At 43.2% G+C, this 24,202-nt stretch overlaps 2 protein-coding genes across 3 annotated transcripts; both read left to right on the forward strand.

The window, feature by feature from the left end:
* The first annotated feature begins 308 nt into the window (after window positions 1-308).
* Window positions 309-12,821, forward strand: inppl1b (inositol polyphosphate phosphatase-like 1b). 2 transcript variants are annotated; one of them, XM_037261877.1, is made up of 27 exons: window positions 309-888; window positions 2,664-2,727; window positions 3,909-4,050; window positions 4,119-4,233; window positions 4,335-4,475; window positions 4,731-4,818; window positions 4,890-4,967; window positions 5,040-5,180; window positions 5,399-5,513; window positions 5,581-5,681; window positions 5,769-5,871; window positions 5,959-6,155; window positions 6,389-6,506; window positions 6,582-6,678; window positions 6,877-7,015; window positions 7,119-7,218; window positions 7,364-7,452; window positions 7,753-7,834; window positions 7,984-8,073; window positions 8,152-8,265; window positions 8,364-8,452; window positions 8,531-8,618; window positions 8,863-9,015; window positions 9,395-9,476; window positions 9,761-10,553; window positions 10,763-10,878; window positions 10,984-12,821. In XM_037261877.1, the coding sequence occupies exons 1-27, from the start codon at window positions 752-754 to the stop codon at window positions 11,075-11,077; spliced, it is 3,666 nt and encodes a 1,221-aa protein (XP_037117772.1). In that variant the 5' UTR covers window positions 309-751; the 3' UTR covers window positions 11,078-12,821. The 2 variants fall into 2 exon arrangements, with proteins under 2 accessions (XP_037117772.1, XP_037117773.1); XM_037261878.1 differs by having other exon boundaries at window positions 3,912-4,050.
* An 868-nt stretch (window positions 12,822-13,689) lies between these two features.
* p2ry4 (pyrimidinergic receptor P2Y4) lies at window positions 13,690-17,622 on the forward strand. Its single transcript, XM_037261884.1, has 2 exons — window positions 13,690-13,929; window positions 14,928-17,622. The coding sequence occupies exon 2, from the start codon at window positions 14,989-14,991 to the stop codon at window positions 16,069-16,071; it is 1,083 nt and encodes a 360-aa protein (XP_037117779.1). The 5' UTR covers window positions 13,690-13,929; window positions 14,928-14,988; the 3' UTR covers window positions 16,072-17,622.
* The last annotated feature ends 6,580 nt before the right edge of the window (window positions 17,623-24,202 follow it).

The following is a 24,202-nucleotide window of genomic DNA, read 5'->3' on the forward strand; positions in this document are numbered from 1 at the left end:
TTGGAGGAAGCCACATCTGACCAGACTGCCTCTAAATGGAATCTGGCTCTGGAAAAGAAGCGGTAGAGTCATCAGCTGAACATTTTGGAGGCTGTTCCTATTCCCTTATATGGCAAGAGAGCTGGGAAATCAGTTGAATTAGTCTGGATTCTGCTTGTATGTCTGCCTGTCTGCTTTCAGTGCTGACTTAGTTGCATCTGGGACAGCTTTGCCACCGGAATGTGTGGCCCCTTTCTGTCTGTCTGTCTGTCTGTCTGTCTGTCTGTCTGTCTGTCTGTCTGTCTGTCTGTCTGTCTGTCTGTCTGTCTGTCTGTCTGTCTGTCTGTCTGTCGGTGTGTATGAGGCCTGGCTTGTTTGTTTTGCTTTTCTCTGTGCTTCTTTTCCTGTTTGCACGCGGAGGTTTTGTTTTGGGACAACAAGAGAAGGGCTTGTGTTTGTGGTTGGCAGCGCCTGCTGTTTTTCCCTCTCTTCCACGAGACTGAAATAGGAAAACACTCACCTGGCAGCCAAGAAGTGAAACAGCCTCTATCCAAGGACGACTGGGTCTCCAACTGAATATCCATCATTGGTTGATATTTCGACCCCCAACCCCCCTCCTGATTTCCCATGGAGCCAATTCTTTTGAGAGCAACCTTGGAAGAATTTGAATTGATGTGATACGCGGGTGATAAGACTTTGAGGACGCTTTACCGTCAATCCTCTCTCCTCATGAGGATTTTCTTCATTAGACTGTCTCTCCACATCGGTTGCCATGGCGACGGCAGCATGGTATCACCGTGACATCAGCCGCGTGCACGCAGAGGACTTGCTGGCACGAGCCGGGAGGGATGGAAGCTTCCTGGTCAGAGACAGTGAATCAGTGCCGGAAGCCTTTGCTCTATGCCTCCTGTGAGTACAATGACACTTCTTGAATTAGAATCATCTGACTGACCACCATTAATGTATTCGCACAACATTGCATATTATGTTAGCGTGGTGAGGTGTGGCTCAGACGTGGTATTTGTTTGATGAAAGTGTGTTTACGTCCTCAAGGTCATAAGCCAAAGAGTGCCGTCATTACGGATTGAAATTGGTTTCTTCTTGACCAGTCTTGGTCTGACGCTAAGTAGCTAAAACAAATCACATTCATGCTAGTGCGACTCTAGACATACCGTAATTTTCGGACTATAAGTCGCGGGTTTTTTTCATAGTTTGGGTGGGGGGGCGACTTATACTCAGGAGCGATTTATATACATATATATGTTTTTTTTCACTTTTTTGGGCATTTTATGGCTGGTGCGACTTATACTCCGGTGCGACTTATAGTCCGGAAATTACGGTACTTGTGGTGTCACGTCAACATAAAAAATATTCTTAGAAATGTACGTTTTGAAAATTGTTTCACAATTCTGTTGACATATTTGGCCATTCATTACAGGTAAAAGGCCAAAGTTAATATTAGCCAAACTCTGGTTAGCATGCTAACAGAAACAACAATACCCCTAAACCGCTTTCGTCAACAAAATTTACTGTAGAAGTATTTTGCTGAACTCGGCTGTCATTGATTTTTGACATGAGCCACATAAGACGACCCTACTCCAAAAACAGAGGAAGTTAAAGTACCAAGAGCTTATAAAACTGTAAAGATTGGAACCCCCAATTGCAAAACAATTCGCAGGGTCCACTCCCAAGATCGTCACTGTCAACATCAGCCGCTCTGAAACGCTGGCAAAAGCGCTTTTCCCATCGTACTGCTTCTTTCTTCCCTCGGGCCCCATGGAAGAGGGCGGGATCTCCAGTGACCACACTATGCTGACTTGGTCTTGAGCCTGCGCCAGATGCATTCCTGAAAACTGAGCCGGTTCGCCTGCACCGCTCCCTTGTGCCCCCCATCCCCCCTTTCCCCTGTATTTTCTCATCTAGCTAATTCCGGGGATCGAATCACCTCAAAGAAATGAAATTGTACAGATCAGACAGGAAGATTTAACAATGTGTTTATGATCATAGTGGTAGTTTCCAGCGGTGTCTGCGTCCTCATGTGACCAATTCATGACAAGACATTCCTTTCATGATACCATGTTAAAAACCCAACAGCAGGCATTAACACTTTTGCTATCAGAAGTAAAATGAATAATCCATCCCGTACTGCAAACTCGATCCATAATAATAACTGACTGCGTCAATCAAACCCGAGTAATATATATGATTCTTGTTTATTGTTGAGGATACCTTTCAGGATCTAATGGGACTGTAATTGCCCATGTAGTAATTTACTGTCTTTACATGCTTAACCTCATCAGAGTATATGTCACAATACCAATAAAATCAATTCCAATGTTTATTTTGATCATTTCTGTAGATGGTCAATTATAGATTAAATCGAGTGCAGCTGGACTCGTTTTTGTTGTTTTGTGAATGTGTGTTTCTTTTCCTAATTTTTCAAAAAATGTAAAAAAAAAAATGACATGGCGGTTATCCTAATACGCTAATGATATTTAAAAATACAAAACTTTACCCACCCCACTTCACATGGACACACCTAATGTTATGGCAACTAACATCAAAGATTTCTTCAGCGCCTGTTTTTACTCTCTGGCTTGCACAAGTTGTTTTTTTCACTGCTTCACGTCATCTGGTCCTAATTGTTTGTCTCGTTTTGTTAAAGCCATTTTATTCTTCTCTAGGTTCCAACGCCATGTCCATACATATCGGATCCTCCCCGATGAAGACGGCCTCCTTGCCGTGCAGGTAAGTGACATCATTTCCTCGCTTTCATCGTTTCTCCTCCTCCTAGTGCACTTGACCATCATTATTATCCTCAGTGTCAAACCTGTCCCAAGTACAATCAAAATAAATGTATTTGATTTGATAAAAGAACGTATTGTTAACGCCTACTGTAAGGAGAACAGAAACACGTTTGTGTTTCCTCTGTGCGGCCTCGTTGTTTCCACGGCATCTCTGCCGTGCGGCCCCGCATGCTTGTCGGATGAGCTCAGCAGCTCAGCGAAGACTTGTTTTCATGTGTCACAGATTCTACCCCCGCACGAGGTCAGTGGCTGGTGTGTGCGTGTTATTGTTATGCAGCACTGTGCGCTCTCCACGTTTTGAACCTATCGGAGGATTTTGTCCAAAAATAACCTTTTACAGCCCAACATACTTTGAAAAATATCCCTGGCACTCATTTCTGTGATGACCGAAAAACTCCTTCAGTTTTTCCATGACCGCCAATACAAAGCTCCCAGACACTTTTTTTTTTCCCCCTCTCCCAACTTTTGCTCCCGTAACTTGCAAGTCGCATGCTTTCCCCTGCTTTTTCTTTTTTCCTCTTTATTTTTCCAAGTGAACGACTGCGATATTTTGGGCCCGGTCTCACATTACACTTTAAATCAGTTTGATTGTGTTCCAGGAGATCGTTGCGGTCTGAAATACCATTTGTAGCCAGATCAATTTCTTTTACCAACTTAAAAAAAAGACTAGAGGGAAAAGTGGTCTGCTATTACGCTTTCATTTCCTGACTTTGTGCAACTGACTTATTGATTCCATTCTGAGCGGAATTAAAAGTTGCATTTCCTATATCCGAACTTCTTTGTCTGCTTTTGAAACTTTGAATCTCAACTCTTTTTCCCAATCTTCAGCTTCCATAATCATTTAAGACTTTTAACTCATTCATTGGCAGACCAGTTCAAATGAATATTTGACGTCTATAGCCGTCAATGGCAGTGAATGCGTTAACTGCCTAGACATGTATCGTAAATCTCCTTTTAATTGGTCAGCAACTGGTCCAAATTCATCTTGGGCAACCTCCTGCTCACTTGCGGGTAAGGAGGACAAGCAACCGAAAATAGATGGATAAAATCGACAGTCATTCACATAAGTATCAGCGCTACTTATAATAAATGGAATGACGTTCGTGCGCGTCGGTGTGTCAGCAGACCACACAAGGAGTGCAGGTCAACTGTTTCCGAACACTGGAGGACCTCGTTCTTGGATACCAGCACCCGCACAAAGGCTTGGTCACACCATTGCTTTACCCGGTTCCCCGTGACGCCGATACCGGAGATGAGAGTTCAGGTAAGCCTTGGAGATTTGAAAACCCCGCCAACTGCAGTTTGCAATTGCTTTCGTGTATGTGTGCGCAGATGATGAGAAGACACCTCAAAGTTTAGCTCCTGCCAACACCATCGCAACACCAGCGGCAAAACCAGAGCCCCACGCTCGATTCCTGGATCAGTTGCAGGAACTCAACACATCCAGGTATAATCCTTTTTTTTTTTTTGCTCGTGCTGCTTTTTGTTTTCTTGAGTGTGAGATAAAATGGGCGCATGGTGTAATATCTTTCTCGCCGTATCTTCCAGTACTGCCAGCGATGTGATCGGACTGCTCAACGATTATCTCTTCAGCCAGCTGCCCCTGGACATTGAGGACGTGCATAAAGGAGCGACGAGCCTCTTCCACCTCAAGCGGACTCTGGGTCTTGCCTGCCAGGGCCTGAACAGGTCAGCGTTTCCTTGGCATTGTCACGGAGGTGCCAAGTTAACAACACTGATCACTTTTTCACCATTTTGTGACTTAACAGCCTTATTCCAACAATTGATTAAATTTTTTTCCTCCAAGTTCTACTCACGTGAAGTCTTAGTTTTGATACATTTGCAATAAAAAAAAAGATGTTATTTTAGTGTTATGCACTATGTGAAAAAGTGACGCTGCGCTTTTTTATTATTATACAAAGTAAACATGGTTCTGATCCGCAGTGAGATCGACCTGACTCTCTCGAGTCTGGAAACTCTGGCCAAGGTTTTTGACCACCCTAGCTGCTCTTTATCATCCACAAATTCTCAGGTATAAAAACGCTCAGTGTGTATTTAATCCTTTCTACCTGACTCAAACTCTGACGCCTGCATGCAACAAAGGGTCCCGAGATGGAGATGGACGCCTTGCTTTGTAAGATTTCCGCCTTGGTCAGCCTACTTTCGTCTCTGGAGAAAAAGGTTTGCATTTCCGTTCTACCTCTGACGCATAACGAAAAAATTGTTCCTACTGATGTGTGTGTGTGTGTGAAGGTACTCAAGGCTCTACAAGATGCAGTAACCAATCACAATCTGGCCGTGCAGCCGAACCCTCCTCCTCCGGAACCAACGGCCACCGTTACGCCGTCTGCCAAGAACCACGAATGTCGTCCGCTGCCAGTTCACTCCTTTCAGGTAACCTGCCAAACGTTTTCTAACAAGCAAAAAAAAAATCATCCGAGTAGCCTACATGGTCCTTAAGATGGATGTCAAAGATATAGTATAAGCATTTCCATTCAAAACTGTGGTTAGTGTGCTGAATTTTGAAAAATGCCAGTAAATGTGCACACTGTCAGTGAATTCAAGCCAGCACATGGTAAACCTGCTACATTATTTGCGGAATGTGCTCGCAGGTAAAGATGCTACGCTACGGCAGGCAAACCGTTTCTGTAGATGTGGATGCAGGCGTGCTGCTCTTTGACAGGAAATCCTCCTCATTCGATGTAGAGCGGGTCTCGCACGACAGAGGTACGTACGTAGCCGCTAATTATTAGGGCGCTCGGATAACTTGTCTAACGTCCTTTTTCTACGTCAGTCCTTCAGGTTGTCAAATACCAGAGTAGTCCCGCCAAGGTACGCCTGGTGATAGACAGCCACCACAATGCGCCAAGGGAGATGATATTTGAGAGTACAAGGGTAATTATTCATAGTAGAAATCAAGTTTTATTCTTGTTTGAGAATCTCATTTTAGGTTAAATGCCGCAATTCCATGTTGTCTTTCAGAAGTGCCACTCCTTCTGCCAACTCATCCAGCTGATGAAAACAAGGCACTCTGAGTTGAGCGAACCTGACGTCATCTCTGTTTTTGTCGGCACCTGGAATATGGGTAATCCCCCTCGGCCTCCCTAAGTACAGGCTCCGTTTGAGAGGCGTCATCATCTGGGTTGTTTCTTGTACTGTTTTGTATCCGCAGGCGGTTCACCTCCGCCTCGCAGCTTGCAGTCGTGGGTCACCTGCTGCGGTTTGGGGCACACCCCCGACCAGTCGACGGCGTCGCTGCCTCATGACATCTACGCCTTGGGCACGCAGGAAAACCCTCAAGGGGAGAAGGAATGGGTGGAACATATTAAAGTGGCCCTTCGCAGCCACGCACAAATCGACTTCAAACAAGTATGTTGTATTTTTCAACACTTTTCATTCACATGCTGTTTTTGTGTTATGAGCACTCAACCTCACGCAACAATATGGCGAAATTGATTTGTTGAGTAGAATTTAAAATTGTCACTGCAGCAATATTGTCTGTTTATTTTTCATTCTGTACATTCCACAATATCCAAACTGTGACGATCAACATTTGCAAGCCAATATTGGCGCTGGTTGTAATGCAGCAATTTGTCCTGTAGGTGGCAGTGCAGTCCCTCTGGAACATGCGCCTGGCGGTGTTTGTCAAGCCGGAGCACGAGAGCCGAGTCAGCCATGTGAGCACTGCCAGTGTGAAGACTGGCCTGGGGAACACTCTCGGTAAACTCCCTGGCGCCACAAATTCAAATCAATACAAAGATGAACGTTTTCAAGTACGTTTTTGTTTTGCAACAGGGAACAAGGGAGCGGTCGGTGTGTCATTTCACTTCAATGGAACTTCCTTTGGGTTTGTCAACTGCCACCTGACCTCAGGAAGTGACAAAGTTCTGAGGTACATCTGTATGAATTTTGCCCTTTAGCTCCTTGTGAGAAAACAAATTGTGCAAAAAAGTACTGAAATGATGGCCAAGTATTCAAATGTTCAGAGAAATACAGATTAAGTTCACTTCCTAACCTAAAAGCCACATATCACTAACCTTGTATGCATTTTACGTTCACCTCTCCATCCTCTTCATTTTTTGTTTTTCAGGCGGAACCAAAACTTTGTGGACATCCTCAGGCTCCTATCGTTAGGCGACAAACACCTCGGCGCCTTTGACATCAGCCTGCGCTTCACCCACCTCTTCTGGTGCGGAGACCTTAACTACCGACTGGACCTGGACGTACAGGTGTCGCTAAAACCTCCACGTACATTCGCCATGCAAATTGTGATCACTTGCAACCGATTTGCCGCTGATGTTAATAATAATAATTTTCCGCTGTTTCCTTCAGGACATTTTGAAGCATGTATCCAAAAGGGAGTTTGAGGAGCTCATGTGTGCGGACCAGCTGACCCGAGAGAGGCACAAGAGGAAAGGCTTTCTCTATTTTCGTGAGTTGCACTTTTATATCGACAAAAATGTGCTTTCTGCATGACTTAATCGGTCATCACAACTGGCTGCATTCCCTGAATGAAAGATTTCAGTTGTATATTCTTTTTTGACTTTTTTCTATATTTTTCTACTTTTTTTTTTAAGAGGAAGAGAAGATTGCATTTCCCCCCACCTATCGGTACGAAAGAGGCTCTCGAGACTGCTACCTGTGGCAAAAGTACAAGACTTCAGGGGTAAATAAGCAGGATTTTGGTATAAATATGCCTCTTACAAAATTCTGAGGTGCAACGTGATAAAATACAAAAACAACTTTACACACATCACAAGCATGCCACGGACTCACTACTCCGAGTAGTTTATGTGTAACGCAATGCCAGCAGCAGCCACAACTTCTAAAAATAGCATTTAAAAGATTTCAAATGGGAAGGCTTTGCATAGTTGAAAAGGTCTTTCACTTCCATACTATAAAATAATGTCAACCAACACGTGCACTGGTTTTCTGGATTTTTATTGGATATTTTATTTCCCCATAGGTGCGAGTCAATGTTCCGTCATGGTGCGACAGGATTTTGTGGAAGTCGTACCCTGACACGCACGTAATGTGCACGGCATACGGTAAGAATGAGATGATTCGAAGATTGGAGACAAATTTGTCAGATTAACTGATCATTCACTGCTATTGACGGCTATAGACGTCAAATATTCATTTCAACAGTGGAATTAGTTAAAAGAAAGGGGGGGGAATATCTCTCATCTCTTGCCAGGGTGCACAGATGACATTTTCACCAGTGACCACTCACCTGTTTTCGCCACCTTTCAAGTGGGCGTGACATCTCATTTCAGCTCCAAAACTGGTATGCTTTGGAAAACATGATTGGAATACCAGCAGCTCTCCTCGTCATGTCAACACTTTTATCTTACATGTCAAACAGATCCAGGTGCTGGCGTGGAGAGGGCCTGGGTTGAGCTGGAAGGCATCGAGGCCATCGTGAAGACAGCCAGTAAAGAAAAGTTTTTCATTGACTTTTCTTCACCTTGTCTCGAAGGTACCGCATTTTCAAAAGAATAAAACCATGTCATGTATTGCAAAGTGTTTTGTGAACCTTGCGGATCCGTCCGTGACGTGACTCTGTGTCTCCCTCAGAGACACGGCGTTCAAGTGAGAACGACTCGCAAAGCTGTGACGTCCCAGGCTTTCTCAAACTGGCCTGGTCCTTCAAACAGCTGCCCAAGGTTAGCGGCTCTCAGACGCCGGTTTGCCTCTTTGTAGCTGCTAGCTAGCCGCTTGCTAACTCGTGTCTTTTGTGTTAGCTGCTTCCGTACAGATCTGACATGGACTACCTCCAGGATCAGCACCTGCTGCTGTCTGTCAAGTCATGTGATGGTTTCGAGTCATACGGTAAAGTCATGTGACATCCAAATGTCATTCTCGCAGGTCATATTATGAAATGTTTTGCAACCTTTATTGAGCCAGCATTAGAAAAAAAAAATCCAAAATGATGGAATGAGCAGATTTGTGGCTTACTTACAATTGACTACAATTGTGTCAAATTTGATCATGAAGATTTGTAAAAAAAATTATTTGCTATTATGTTGATCTGAAGGCACATACTAAAGTTCAAAATGTCATTTTGTTCCCCCAGGTGAATGCTGTATCGCTCTCCGCTCCCTTGTCGGTGCATCAGAGCAGTTTGAGACCTTCCTGAGCCACCGGGGTGAGGAAATCGGCTCCATCAGAGGACGCGTCCGCATTCACGTGCCTAAGGACCGACGAGCAACCCGCCAGAAGTCCTACGGTGGGTGCGACGCAATCTTTCCCCTCTGGCCTCCTTCCTTGCACTCTGTCTTCCTTCTCAGCTTTCACCTCCAATGGCACTGCGTTTCCCGGTCTCTCCTGCCAGTCTCACATTACTTCCTCTATTTGGTTCCTCAATGTCCGCCTCTCCCCCCCTCCCCCGGCTTGGCTTTGCACTTCCGCTTCCCCTTTTTGGCTCCCGATTGACTGACCCTGACCAGATGCATCCTGGGACAGTTATTATGTCGCCAAGGTCAGCACACACACAGAAAGCAATTGTGCTGTCATGCTACACAAAATTGTCTCGCACATACATTGAGGAAGCAAATTTTGAAACACATTGGCTGATTTGGTCACTTTATGGCATTTGGCTTTTTCAGAATGCTTCCGTTTCGAGAAGGACGATAAATGTCCCGGCCGAGGACACATGTCCCCTGCATCCACACGAGTCCAAATGAACAGGTGAGGATTGACGTTGTCAGTTTTTTTCCAGAGGTGTTTGCGCTTACCTCATTAATCCTTAGCTATTTATACAATGTCAACTCTGTATTGTGAGTCGGTGACAACTTGAGGGAGGAAGCCACAACGAAGACAACAGTCAAAATGTTACGACCAAAGTTATTGTAGTCAGTGGAAACTAACAAAATACAAAAGGAAGTCAATTTAAATAAAGAAAAGAATGGGCTGGGAAATTGCATTTCAGAACTTCCATAATAACTTGAAGAGAACGCACTCATGTGTGGCAGGTCCTCTGCAGCTCCTCCCAAGGCAACACCAAGCAGCTACACCAACCCGGCCTACTTCATTTTCGAGGGCGTGTCGGTGGTCCGCGGCATTGAGGAGGCCCTGCCCCAGCGGAGGGACCCGCACGTGATCTGGGCCGGGAACGAGGCTCTGCAGCTCCCAAAAATCTCAGGGAAGCACGTCTTCAACACAAAACCGTGTCGCCGATCAAACTTTACCGAAATCGAAATTCCCGCCGTCCTTCCCCAGTACGCCGCTGCGTCCGCTCAACTTCAGATGCCTCAAGCCAACTCCTCTTACGAGCTTTTCCCCGCCAAAAAGCCTTCTCCCATATCTCCCCCCAGCAGTAAAAGCCCCTCCCAATGTCAGGAGTACATTTCCAAACCTAAATACCGCGCTAAAAACATTTGCCATGACTCCATATTACCGGAGAAGAACCTGAGAAACTTGTACATGAATCAATCTGCGATCATGCGGCAAAAAACCAGGAGGGATCTCCCGGAGAGGATCGATCCTATTAGGAAAACAAAAGCACCGCCTGTTTTCCAATTCACCCCCGTTCCCGTACCTTTGAGCCACTCTCGGCCTGCTCCTTGGGTGACGGAACAGCAGCAGCAGCAGCAGTCCGGGCGAACTGGAGACAACTCCCTCACCGCTTTGCAGATTGCCAAGTCACTCAGTGAGGTTGACTTCTTCCCCTCAAAGCAGGGCGCTCCATCCTATCCCAGCCAGAAGTCAGGCTACCGGAACGAGCCTGCGTTCCACATGGAGAGGCGCCACAGTTGGGAGAATGAGGTATGAGGCTTCGAAATGTGCTAGCAACCTGTTTGACTCCAACAAATAGGCCATTTTATAGCTTTGATTTTAAGCACAGTCCCGGTCCAATTTTTGGACATGGTAAAAATGTGCATTCTCAAACGTCATAGAAATGTGTTTTTTAAACTGGTCTCATTTGACCCAAGTGGTATCTACAGAACAAAACAGTATGTTTCTCATCAACGCAGGTATCTGTGCTCCAAGGTGCTCCAGAGACCGTCTGCGAGCTCCTCAGTGCCCTGGGCCTTCAGAAGTACACGTTGGGACTCAGCCTCAATGGCTGGGATGATCTGGATTACTTCAGGTAACACCGCCATTCTTCTTTCACTAAGGAAGGAGCCGACGTTGCAGTTCATAAATCTTGCGCACACAGTTCACGTGTCACGCTCTCTCTTTGTCTACTCCACAGCGGCATCACAGAAGACGATCTATGTGCTGCAGGAGTCACCAATTCTTCTCACCGGCGCAGGATCTTGGAGAACCTGCCCAGGAACTGGAACTGAGATGCACTCCATTCAAAGAAAATGGACAGGAAGAAAAAGACATTTGTGGCTAAAAGGATGGCGTTGGTCAGGTTTCATTTTAGCACTTCACTTGTGGCGATTGTGGAGTCAGCTTCAACTTCAGGGATTTTGTCTAGACTTGATGTTTATGCCTCCTCCGTCCAATGAGAGTTTTTAAGGTACATGAATTTGGATTTATGTAAGTCTACCATGTGCAATTTGGGGATGATTTTCTTGAGATTTTCACAAACCGCTGCTCTATATGGAAGCTACAAGCCAAGAAAACGATATCTGCTTCCAATGCAATTTCCTTTCGCCACTCTGCTAGTGTTCCTTGCTGCACGACGGGAGTCACTTTAGCTTTTTTTTTTGTTTACTGAATCAGAACTGGGTTGGGTTTTTGAATCTCTTTGTAGTCGCTTTGGTTTTCAAACAATTCAAACTTTGACCAAAAATATGCTCTGAGAATCAAAGAAGTTCTCGTCACATGATCAAAAACAGACGGCGAAGGAAAATTGTCCTAATATGCATTCCTCTGAACAAGTTTTTACTTTATATTTTGCTGTGTGTGAACATTAATAAAAGTTTGACAGTGATAATAGGCCAATTAAAATGCTAACCGCATTAACAAAAGAAAAACAAAATGTAAGCCTAGCCACATTTTTTTGTGTTGACAATGACAATTCATGAATTTTAAGATTACCTGGTGAAAATTTGTTTTGATGAACTTTTAACCCCTTGATAGGACTATAATGTTCCACGGCTTTTTGCAGGAGACGTGACTTGCCATAGATAGATAAGAACTCAATTAAAATGAACGCTGACGCAACATATTGGCAGCAAAGCACTACTTTTGTCTGAACAAAGCAGATGACTGTAAAGTAAGTCCTTGACACCAGGAGACCACAAGGTGGTGGCCAGGCAATAATTATATCTAAACAAAGCTTCATTTTAACATCCGTTCCTTGCCACCAAGATACTTTTATTACTTTAGCCCAAACACCAACATAGCAGCAGCTAACAAAGTAGATGTCCCCCTCAAAAAAATCCAAGCATAGATTAAAATACTTTACAAGTCGAATCATAAACACTGTAATTGAGTTTAAACGGATTCCCATGGTGATAATAAGGGTTAAAGTCGTACTGAATAAAAAGTTGAACAGAATGTTTGGTAGTAGTCCCAGTGTACTCATCCTCTGTAAAATATACAATTAATATTGATTTTTCTTTCTAGGTGGGATTCATTTTATCTGCATTATCTGAAAGCAAGTGTTTGCTATTCATTCACTCTCTCCCCACTGAGTGTATTTTCTGCCACGTTTGAGCCTGCAGCCGAGCTCATAAAATCCCACAAATAAACCTATAGTGGCATCATATCTGTACATGCGTAGTCAAGTCGATTGGGCTCTCTTTACAGTCTCATATTTTCTAATCAGCACATGTGTCTGTACACAAGTAAAGTGCATTAGATGACCTTCAGCAAGCAATCCCATTTGTCGGTTTTTACAGTTGACCAGTAGGGGCAGAAGATAATGTTTCTTTCATTTGAGTGAGCAAAGCACACAATCACACTGCACTAGGCAACACACTCAAACTCAATTTGACAGATTGTCTTGTCTCTATTGTATTCTTATTATTTGTTTGGTCTGGCTTCACATTGACTCTCGCCAAAATCCCAGTGTGACAGTGACCGTGTACATTTTGCTGCTGTTGTTACTGATTAAAGATCAACCAAACAAAACTTGTCAGTTTACTGACCTCTAGCTGCTTTGTCCATGAAGTCATCACCTGGACGGGATTTGTTTTTGGCAGCACGTACACTAGAGGAGGAAAATATTTCCTCTAATCTCTGTTTTTGTTAACCATTGCTCTCAACAGGCACTTTATTAGGTACACTTGCTCTTCCTACAACCTGCAGTCTGGATTTACATACAAAATACTGCTCAATTTTGCTTGAACGTCATGCTGGTTGGCATCACGTGAGGGTCAAAGAGACACTTCAAGGAAGTCTCAGGTAACTTATTAAGCGCATTTTGTTTTATACATTTATGTTTTTACAATCATGCATTACTGTTTCGTTACTCTGGGAACAAAGCAGGTGAAACAACAAAATGGATTGCCCTCGAAGGACAATTATCATCCCAATAGATTTTAAAGACGGAAATGTTGCAGCAGTGTAAATATATTACTCAACATCTTTGGGGAGCTCTCCGAGTTTTTTTTTGGAGGACGATGAGGACCATGGAAATGTCAGTCACACTTTAATATTCCCGTTAAAGAGGATGACCCCTGAACATGACCACATTTGAGTGTTTTAACTTTTTGTCTGACGGTTGTAATCACTGTTCATAGTAATTTATGATTATTAAGGGGTAAATTGCACCATTCCAGATGAAGTTTGCTCCCACTCAAAAATAGACTAACATTTACTCTCACTGGCTGTGTCCATTTTTTGTGTGTGTGTCAATTCAGTGTCAAAATTCGCACTTACTTCCCCACAACGGATCTTATTGATTTCAACTTTAAAGTATTACACGACAACTTTGAAATAATAACAATCACTCGGAAAAAAAAACGTTCTTTTTTTTGTCAATGCAGTTCCTGCGTGAGCGCGCATTGAACTTCTTCCTCTGCAACAAGAGCGCGCATACAAACACCCACCCAAATAACTTTGCGGTGTGTCTAATGCACTCCAGCCGGACTTGCGAACATCGGCTATTGACTTTGCCCGGAACAGCGATCGGAGCGGAAAAAAAGATAATGCCGAGGAGCACCACAGTGCGTCGTCCTTTGGGGTCCCCTGTCCTCATCTCAAGCGGAGAGGACGCCGTAGACAACACAAACTCCGAAAGGTACAACTTTTTACTAACACAAGATAAATACATACAACTGCTTCAACACACGCTCTCGGTTGGACCTAAATTTGTCACACTCCAGTTGTGTATACACGTGGAATGCATGGAACGATCTCTGGGTAGTTTTTGGAACATGCATGGACATTTTGGATTCATGATCAAAAGTTACTTAGACTAAGTAACTTGGCGTGTCTTACAGCTACTGTATACAGTCATTATTTAAAACTACAGCATAATTGTTTTAAGTCTTAAGTGGCACATTGTTTTAAAACTGTTGCCAAGTTTGGCATTTGTATACAATCATTGGTACAGATGCAATATGAGAGTTGTAGCAATTTTTATGTCATTAAAAAGTGTATATATACTAAAATTAAATTTGATCTGCACAGTCTAATTGACTGATGTGGTTTTAATGGTGTGGCTTCATCTTAATGAAAACAGTTTTCTTTATTTCAATTTGCTTAACAAATTAGTACGTAGTACAGAAAAATATATGTATTCACATGCCACAAACGAGAGTATTTGATCACGTGATTGATATTTCTTCGTCTGCCATGTTGGAGGTCAAGATGGGAAAAATTGTTAGACCGACCTGTTAGTTTTTGCTTTCCATCTTTTTTTTTTCCGTGTGACTAACCTGAATCATTTTACATCAGCTATGTTATCAATGTTTTCAATCTTTTTATCTTATCAATATTTTTTTATCACCAGGTATTATGCACTAAAGTGAGGCAATTTACAATTCTCAAACAACTCGTTGACTTTCTCTCGTACAGTGTAGCAATACGCAATGAACGGCAAAAGCTCGTGGTATCGACAAAGGCCATGTTTTCGCTATAATGCTAATTTTTTGTAGTTAGTTTCATAAACAAAGGATGTAGTCTCAGTTAGTTTTTGTTGTTAAATGACTTGTTTTATTTTAGCTTCAATTTTGTCATGTTTAATTTAAAAAAATAACTTTGATTCAATCCATGCAATCCCTGTGCGCACCTCAGAGACTCCTCATCCTCGGATGGTTCTCTCAAGACCTCCTGATCCAGGGCAGCACTGGTCGCCATGGCAACGCCGGCGTACATCCCGGTGGAGTCCAACCAGTCAGTGACGTTCACGTCCGTCTTCAACGCCAGTTGCCGCTTTGACGAGGAGTTCAAGTACATCCTGCTGCCCGTCTCCTACACGCTTGTTTTCGTGGTGGGCTTGGCGCTCAACGCCACTGCCCTGTGGACCTTCATCAAGATGCGCCCATGGAACCCCAGTACCGTCTTCATGTTCCACCTGGCGCTCTCTGACTTCCTGTACGTGCTATCGCTGCCCACGCTCATCTACTACTACGCCAACCGCAGCCATTGGCCCTTTGGTGTGGCGGCGTGCAAAATGGTGCGCTTCCTATTCTACGCCAACCTCTACTGCAGCATCCTATTGCTAACCTGCATCAGCCTGCACCGCTACATGGGCATCTGCCACCCCATCAAGGCACTCAGCTTGGTCAAACCTCGCCACGCCCACCTGGCGTGCGCCGCCGTGTGGGCGGCGGTGGCGGTCTGCTTGGTGCCCAACTTGGTGTTCGTCACTACATCCAGGCGAGACAACGACACGTTGTGCCATGACACCACCAGCCAGGATTCCTTCGAGGAGTACGTGGACTACAGCTCGGTTGTCATGACGCTTCTGTTCGGCGTGCCCTTCCTGGTCATCGTGGCGTGTTACTGCCAAATGGCGCGCACCTTGTGCCGACCCCGGAGAGGTTTGTTGGCCAACCAGGTGTCGCGGCAGAAGTCCGTCAAGCTCATCGTGGTGGTGCTGATCGTCTTCGCCGTCAGCTTTGTGCCCTTCCACGTCACGCGCACCGTCTACTACACGGCCCGCGTGTTGCAGCTGGATTGCCGCACCCTCAACATCGTCAACTTCACTTACAAGATCACAAGGCCGCTCGCCAGCGTCAACAGCTGCATCGACCCCATTTTGTACTTCCTGGCCGGCGACCATTACCGCACCAAGCTGTTTTCTGTGCTGACGGGGAAAAGACAGGCCACCACGAGCCAAGCGCCTGCTCAGGCTGCGGCCAATAAGAACGCGAGTATCGCTCTGGCCTACTTGAACTTGGAAGCTAAAGTCAAGCGCGAAGCGCAAAAGATGTAGAAATTAGAACGATTGTTTTTTGTTTTGCACTGACAGCCGAGTCAATTCTGCAATTGACATCAACTTGGACATACAGTTGCTAGCCTAGCAAGGACAAGCTGGAGAAAATGGATTGTAAAAAAAACTTTCACTGTAGCCTTTGAGTAGATTGTGTTACTTTTACTGTATTCAAACAGAAACAGCTTTGAAATAGTGTCCTTTTCACATTGGAGCTCATGTTGCAGGTGTACCTAATGTTGTGACCTGTGAACTGCAGCTGCCAGCTGCTTTTGTCTTTCACTTGAACATCTGTTCATTTGCTCTCTCAACGAGGGGCGCAAACGGGGGTGGAACGTCGACTATCTGGAACTGACTCCTCCAAACCTCCTACACATGATTCCTCTATTAGCTTTGGGACTTGGAGTCGGTCGGGAAAACAGTGTTGAAGCTTAGTCGGCCAAAATCTGAAAATATCTTTTACATAAGAAAATTCACCCTGGTCTTGATATCATGACATTAAGGCTGCAAATGTTGTTGTGGTCTTGGCCGTGTTGTTGTTCCGTGAGGGATGCCTGTCGTGATTTTTGCTAGTCATTGGCAGAAAACATAAAAGAAAATGTTAAAAACTTGGAGGACAGTTATTGAGAGTTGAGGCTTATTTAAAATGTTGAAAACAATCCACGTTTTAAAAATGTATTTATTCATTTTTTATATTATTATTCCCTTTATTCCGGACTGGCCCATCAGACGTGACCTGTCTAAAGACATTTTCCTCATGAATAATGTCTGACCCCAAAGGTTTATGATCCGAATTGCCTTTACACAAGCCACTCTTCAAATTTCGAAACAGCTCAGCTGCACCCCCTAACGGTTTTGTTATAAAATACATCTGTGCGATCTGAATTATCAGTTAAGAAAACTGAGTGTGAATTTAAAATGTCGGAGATGTGTAATCTAGAGTTCATTATAGGCTGTGTCTAGACATTTATTTGATATTTGCTGCGTCTGTCTAAATAACAATTGTTGTTAAGTGACAGAACAACATCTTGGACATTGGATTGACCAATTAAGTTCTGCTTTAGCCGACAAACGCGATACAGTTGTTTTAATTCCAGATTTTCTTCAAGGCTCGTCTTTAGAGGCACATTGGTCTTGAGTATTAGTATTTATTATTCTGCAAGACGGCGTGAGTGAGAAAAAAAGATGTGATGTTCTTAGATTTCTGCGCTCAAGGACATGAAGGACTATTATGATCAAAAACTTGATTCGTGACATTTGCAGGAGAAAAAAAAACATGTTTCCTTTTTGTGTCCTTCCACAAGTATGAGAAAATAAATTGGCTGTCGGGAGCACGTGTCACACGTCTATTCAGCGCAAATAGCCTCGCCTTTCCGCGCCACACTATTCACCGCAAAATACATTTCCCTCAGATTTAAATCCATTTAGTCGGAGGACCTTCAGGTATATTTTCACTTTTTTTACGCTATAGAAATGCCAATAAATGTCAATAATGTTGTGAAGTCCATCATGAGGGACCTTTTTTTTTTTTTTACTATTATTAAAGTGTTTAGTGATAAATGCATGCATTTGTCTAAATTTGATGTAAAAAGAAAGCATCGCGTGTCTAATGTCAACCACAAGGTCAATCTGATATTATAAATGTAATTGAATTTAGTTCACAACAGTCATTAGTTTGTTACATCTGTTAAGGGAGAAACGTTTTTTGATAAATCTGATTAGATTGTAAATGTAAATATCGTCCTCTCCAATATACTTAAAAATTGTAATAAATAAAAAATCAATTTGTTGGACTAAAACAGTAATTAAGTTTGTAAATTACAAATAAATATGAATGGTGTTTTTGGCAAATTGTAAGAGTTTGCACAAGACAGCATGCAAGTTGTTGCCTCCAAATCAATCTGCTGAGTTGTTTTCACTTGGAGCTCAGTAAAAGTTATGATAAACTAATAATTTGATGTGAAATGCGGGAAAGATAACTTTGACCAAATCAAAACATTAACACACTGCATTAAATTTCCCAGGTGCAAATTTGATCAAGTTTGTTGTCTTGAAATTTTGAGTTCTTCCATTTTTTTTACTGTGAGATACATTTGTTGAACAAAAAATGTAACAACAACAACAACAAAATCTCCTTAACTCTCCCCACATTCAAAGCGCACTTAATTTCTCTTTAAAAAAAATTGATTGACCATTGATTTGGTTGCATATTAGGAAAATATTAAGAAAATCTATCTATCTATCTATCTATCTATCTATCTATCTATCTATCTATCTATCTATCTATCTATCTATCTATCTATCTATCTATCTATCTATCTATCTATCTATCTATCTATCTATCTATCTAATCAATCTCGTCCGTCCGTCCGTCCCTCCGTCCGTCCGCTCGTTCAGTCATTCGTTCGTTCATTCGTTCATTCTTCCCTCATCAGGGTTGAGGCGGATAAGACGAGGCAGCTCAAGGACGCCGGGAGAGCGGCTGAATGCTGCGGCGGAGTGCAGCGAGTGACACGGCAAGGAGGGAAGTTCATTATCCGGCTGAAAAGGAAACCAATGGCTTTCGGCGTTGCCACGGCAACAGGCCTGTCTTTTGCCGTCGGCCCCGTGATAAGGTACTTCACAGCATTAAGCGCAATTATTGCGAGGTAAAAGGGGAAATATTGCTTCCCATTGAGAACAGATGTTAGTCATTGATTGGCATGGCCTGTTCTTAAGAAACTCTTTCACCCACACGGCGACTCGCTGTAACCTTTGAGGAAATGTGATGGGCTTGGAGGGGCTGTTGTCGCACAGGCGAGTGTGAGTGACACTCTGCTGCCGCTCTTGTATCGTTGCTTCGGCTTCAAACTGCTTTTAGAAGCCCGAGAGCCACAAAGCTTTCCAACTCGGAGAGAGAAGTCCAAAGTAAAGAGAGCAAAAAAAACTCCGGCCATTATTTGAGTCGTTTAAATGTGTCCAAATGTTGTACTATTATATCTTAGGCCAGTATCACATTATCTAGCCTGGCATTCATATTTTAAAAATACAAGTTTGATCGGTCTGCTATTTATTTTGTATGTAATTCCACTGTGGGCCACGGGATGGCGGCACACATTTGTTTGACATTATATAAATTTGAAAGAAGAGTGAAAAGCGCAAGTTTACTTTCAAGATCAGCCAAATTTCCACTTAAGGTTTTTCAATGTGAAATCTTCAGAAATCGAGGGCTGTATGGTTATTTTCCAATGTACATTTTTGTGTATATTTATTGATATATATTGTGAGGTTGATAAGTTTGGGGGAAAAAAGCATGATGGTTACTGTGAACACATGGATGGATCGGTACTCAACGTTCACTGTGCAATATTTTTGTCAAATGTCCCTTTTTGCAGGGGATGAACTGGCACGTACTGTGCGGCATATTGTGCGCAACACAGCTATGTTCCACATCATTAGTATGTCATTCTGCCGTGACGAGACACAAAGGCGCCTCGGCCTTGGAGGTCCAGCAGCAGTGTGGAAGCGCAGGCTGGGCGGGATGAGTCGCGGGGGGTTGATTCGTCCGAGACCGGAGTGGATTAATATGGGGCAAATTGTTTTAACCCCTATTCCAGCAAGCGCACAGCGCTCCTCTTATCAAGGCCGCCGCAGCCTCTCATTAATATTCCCGACATATGGCTCTGCTGCGTGTATCATTGTCTATTAATGGAAGGGATAATCGCTCATTCAATTATCAGGCAGTCAGCAAAAGACCAACACTGGACGTGTTTTTCGGCAGCGAGCCCCCCTGAAAGTGCAGCCGGCGAGGAGGTGAGCACGATAGAGGCGGATTACAACATATTAGCAGCTTGCGAGTGAGGCCAAGAGTCAGTCAGGCATTGGACAAGAAACACGAGTAACCGTCGGCACGCGTGTGCGCGGACAGCCGCTTGAGCATTTATTTAGTATCTTTCATATCCATGTCGACAATTTAGAGCCGCTATTGGTTTCATAGTATGCAGTTCAACCAAACTACTGTCCTGCTTGAGTGATACTATTTGGCCCAATGGAAGATTTAAATTTGCCTATCACAGTTAAGCGCTTCAATTCACTTTAATACAGTTCCATGGCATCAGGATTTCACAAGAAAGTGGAAAATACTACTTTTGCATCAATGAAGCTCGTTATTTCTCGTCCTCATGGTTCCTTGGTAGTGGTAACCGTAAACAAAGCACTACTTTTGTCTAAAAAAAAGGCACCTCAATTCTCTCTCACGTAGCTCATTGGCAACAAAATGCCACGTGATGCGCCAAAGCACTACCTTTGTTTAAACGAAGCTCCTCAGTTCACTTTATTTTAGCTCCTTGGTACCAAGATGCCAGAGGATGACCGCAAAGCACTACCTTTGTCTCATGGTAAAAGTTGTTTGATGGTTTAAGAATTACTGTAGCGTATATGCTAATTTCAATGAGCCTCTCTGTGACTTTTTACACATTAAGCTTAGTTTAAAACTTCATCAATGACTTTTGTTTGGAGAATTATGCAGTTAGTCAAAGTTAGTCTTCTTTTCCTTTTCTTAAAGCGACATTATTTTTTCTATTTTTTTATTGTTTTCGTTTTTTTCTTGACGAGCACGAGAACGGGCTCAACTATACTAAGGAAATTGTTTTTGAGAAATACATTCAAACGTGTTGAAATTGTGTTGAAATGTTTAAAGAGTGTGGGATGGGTAAACCTGTAGGTCTGAAATGTTTAAACCTGAAACTGTAGGTGATAGCGCTACTGATGATAGTCCGATCTCTCCGACCTTGTTGAGTCAACAGGCGCCGACGCAAGCATCAGTCTGTTTTCCACGAAGACTTTTTAGTGGCATATCTGTGGAGCTGTCTGGCACAAATGTGAATGAGAGAGGAGAGGAGGTGAGGTGAAATGTTAACCAAAATCCACAGTTTGATACATTTTCACACCCTGAATGCAGCACGGGGAAGAGCCTTTGTTGGAAGTGCTTTTTTTTTTTTTGCAGAACGCTCACAGGGTCAGCCAAGTTAGGAAAGTAATTAAAGCTGCAGAGAAAAGAAAGCATGCTGCCATTCTGATTTTGAAAAAAAAAAAATACTATTTTAATAATGGGAGAGAGAGGACGGATGGGGGAGGAGAGAGAACGGCGTGGTGGGAAGAAGAGTGTGGGGGGGGCTTCTTCCTACTTATCAATAGTTGCATTTTTTTTTTGAAACGGCATCGCTTGTACATTGGCGGGGCACAAGTGGCCTTCAAAAAAAAAAAAAAAAAAAGGCGGGAACATTAACATAGTGATTTGATGCGTGTGGCAAAGGGCCTGAGCCAATATCACAGAGGACTCAGCACTCCTTTTGTCTGCTGGGACTCTGCTCCCCTCTGATATGAAAATTCAATTATTTTATAACTAGATCTTGACAGTCCACGCTCGCGCCTCGCCAGCTGCATCCGCGCGCGGGGGGCCGCCGCCTCCTGATAGCGAGAGGGAGGCCTTTTCACACAGCGACGTGTTTTTAGAAAGGGGGGGGGGGACAAGATTGCCTAAATGTGTTGCATTTAAGGACTGAAAGTTAATCTAATGCAGCGGCCATTATCTCACCTCGGTAATTCCAATAGGCGCCTCAATCTGTGTTTACGCCGCCGCTGCAGCATCCTCATTCTTCAACATCTTTGAATCGCTTTGCATTCAAACGGCTAATTTATTTATTTACTTTTCAGCAACTATATAGGAAAAAAGTTTGGCTATGAGGGATGTCAGCATTTTTCCAGGTGGAGGACAAACTCAATGTGGAATTGGAATTCTGTCAAGAGGTATTATTACGCCTTTATCTAGTCAGACAGTGTATCAGGACTTTTTCCACATTTTGGGCTCTCCAGATGAGTTTACACCATGTCGAGACTCGAGTCCATGACTGACGCTCCACATTTAAAGTGAATGAAAAGACTCAAGTCGACTGTGGACACTCCCACAGTGACGCAGACCCCCCCCCCTCCGGCCTGCAAAATGACCAACCAAGTCTAACTCAGTGCAGCTCAAAATTAATTAATGCAATTCATCTTACAATTAAAAAATTTGGACATAAAATTCATTTTATACACAATACCTTTATCTTTACAGAAACCAAAGGAAACAAAAAACAATAACAAATTGAGGCAATAAGAAGATAAAAAGCTTTCTAAATGTGTTAAGAATAAAAACTAAGAAATCACCTCATGTAAAAGTAGTCCTAATTGCCATGACGCTAAAAAATTCGATATGCTTTACTTATGTCGCCTCAAGATTGAAAACTGAATGGATATTTTAATTTTTGACAATTATGATTAAAAGTCATTAGGTTAGTTTTCGTCTCGAGATTGAAAACTGGATGCTTTTTTTTTTCAATTTTCGACAATAATGATTAAAAGTCGTTAGGATAGTTTTGGACAATCATGATTAAAAGTTGTTCGGTTCGTTATACATTTGCATTGGCCTGTTTTATTTCAAATTGCTCCAATGAGAAACAAACCTGTCAGTCATGAAGGTTGTCACGCCCGTGCCAGAGCACGCTCGGCCGGCTACTTCCCTCAGCCACACCCCTACATCACCGTAATGTCTGTCACCTGCTTCTTCCTGTTACCTTATGTATTTAAGTCCTGTCGGTATTCCTGTCTGGCTTCCCCCCCCCGTCTTGTCTGGAGGCTCACGGTCAGAATTTTATCCTTGTCCAAGTGGACTTCTGCCGGTCGGTCTGTTTGCTGGCCGTGAGTCTCTATCCCATCTGTGTCTTGGGTTCCCCACCTACCTCCTTTCACTTCAGTAAATCCTGGTTCAAGCTGCATTTGGGCGCCCTGGCTCAAATCATTCCTGACAAAGGTAAATTGTGTCCCGATTTATTTTTGCCAAGTCGGCTCATTTTACTCAGCTTGTTTTCTTTCTTAGCTCACTCATGGCTCCGGGACCTTTGAACTAGAGTTTGTAAAGATTACGTAACCACAGTTTTGTGTTTTTGTCTGTTTCTTTCCATCCTCAGCTCTTCAGCATCAGTTTCCAGATAAATTGCACTCTACCTTTTTTCTCAAACCTACCCATGTGGGTGAGCTATATTCTTGTCTGTGCCCCAAAACTTACATCTCAAGCTTGTTAATGAACACCTGAACTGCCTCCTTGGTGGCGTCCAAACAGGCATTCAGCTTTTTTTTTTATTACCAAGTTTCTGGCACAAACCTTTTCATTAGTTCCTCGGCCCATTGTGAGTGTTCTGAGGGGGGTCTCTTCAGATTAGGGAACAGGAAGCAGGACCCCCCCCCCTCCCTTCTCCAACTCTTACCCCCCTCCTGTTTTTTAAGATGTGTGGCCCACTGTGCATCGCTTATAAACCCACCCTGGGAGATGACGTACCTGACTCCCCCTCATTAGGCCAGCGTGTAGTGGGCGCTCTGCTCCCACCGAAGAATGGCACATTAATTAGCATTCTCTGCAGGGGAGGAAGGCCATTAGCACTTAATCAGCACTAAGAGTAGTTTTCAAATCGGGCGGCTGGTGAACGCAATATGCTTTGACTACCAATTGGCATTTTGCACACTGTTGGAAAAAGTGTTCTCACCCAGAAATGAAGGATACTTGAACAAAATTGTGCCATGAACATAAATTGCACTGCTACCTTTTGGTTGCAAAAGAGAGATGGCACAAGTCATGGAAAGTGGTGATCCATGGAAATGGTTATGGATCGAACTAACACCTGTTTGGGAATTTTGAGTACTTGATTATTTTTTGTACCTATCACAACAAAAAAAAGCAGCTTTTTAATTTGGCGATTTTCGGGGAAATAAATATCTGAATCAGTAATCACCTACAGCTACATTTTAGGGGAAATAAATATCTGAATCAGTAATCACCTACAGCTCAAAGAAATGAAACAATAGCTCACTATGATGGGACATTGTGTTACCTAGGAGTTTAGGTTCTCATTGGAAATGCATAAATATTGTTACATATTGTTTTCTTTCTGTTCTGACTTTCAATGCTGATAATACTGGTTAGGAGCACATTTTAAGCATTTTTGTTTTAGCTACTTTCAATTTTTGTTATGCGTTTGACCTTTTGCATGGCCAATGCAAATCTTGCCATACATTGTCATTTAGGGTTATGTCGTTCTAGAAAAAAAATCCAAATCACTCT

This window comes from Syngnathus acus, chromosome 10 (genome assembly GCF_901709675.1).
Source record: "Syngnathus acus chromosome 10, fSynAcu1.2, whole genome shotgun sequence".
NCBI classification, from domain to species: domain Eukaryota; kingdom Metazoa; phylum Chordata; class Actinopteri; order Syngnathiformes; family Syngnathidae; genus Syngnathus; species Syngnathus acus.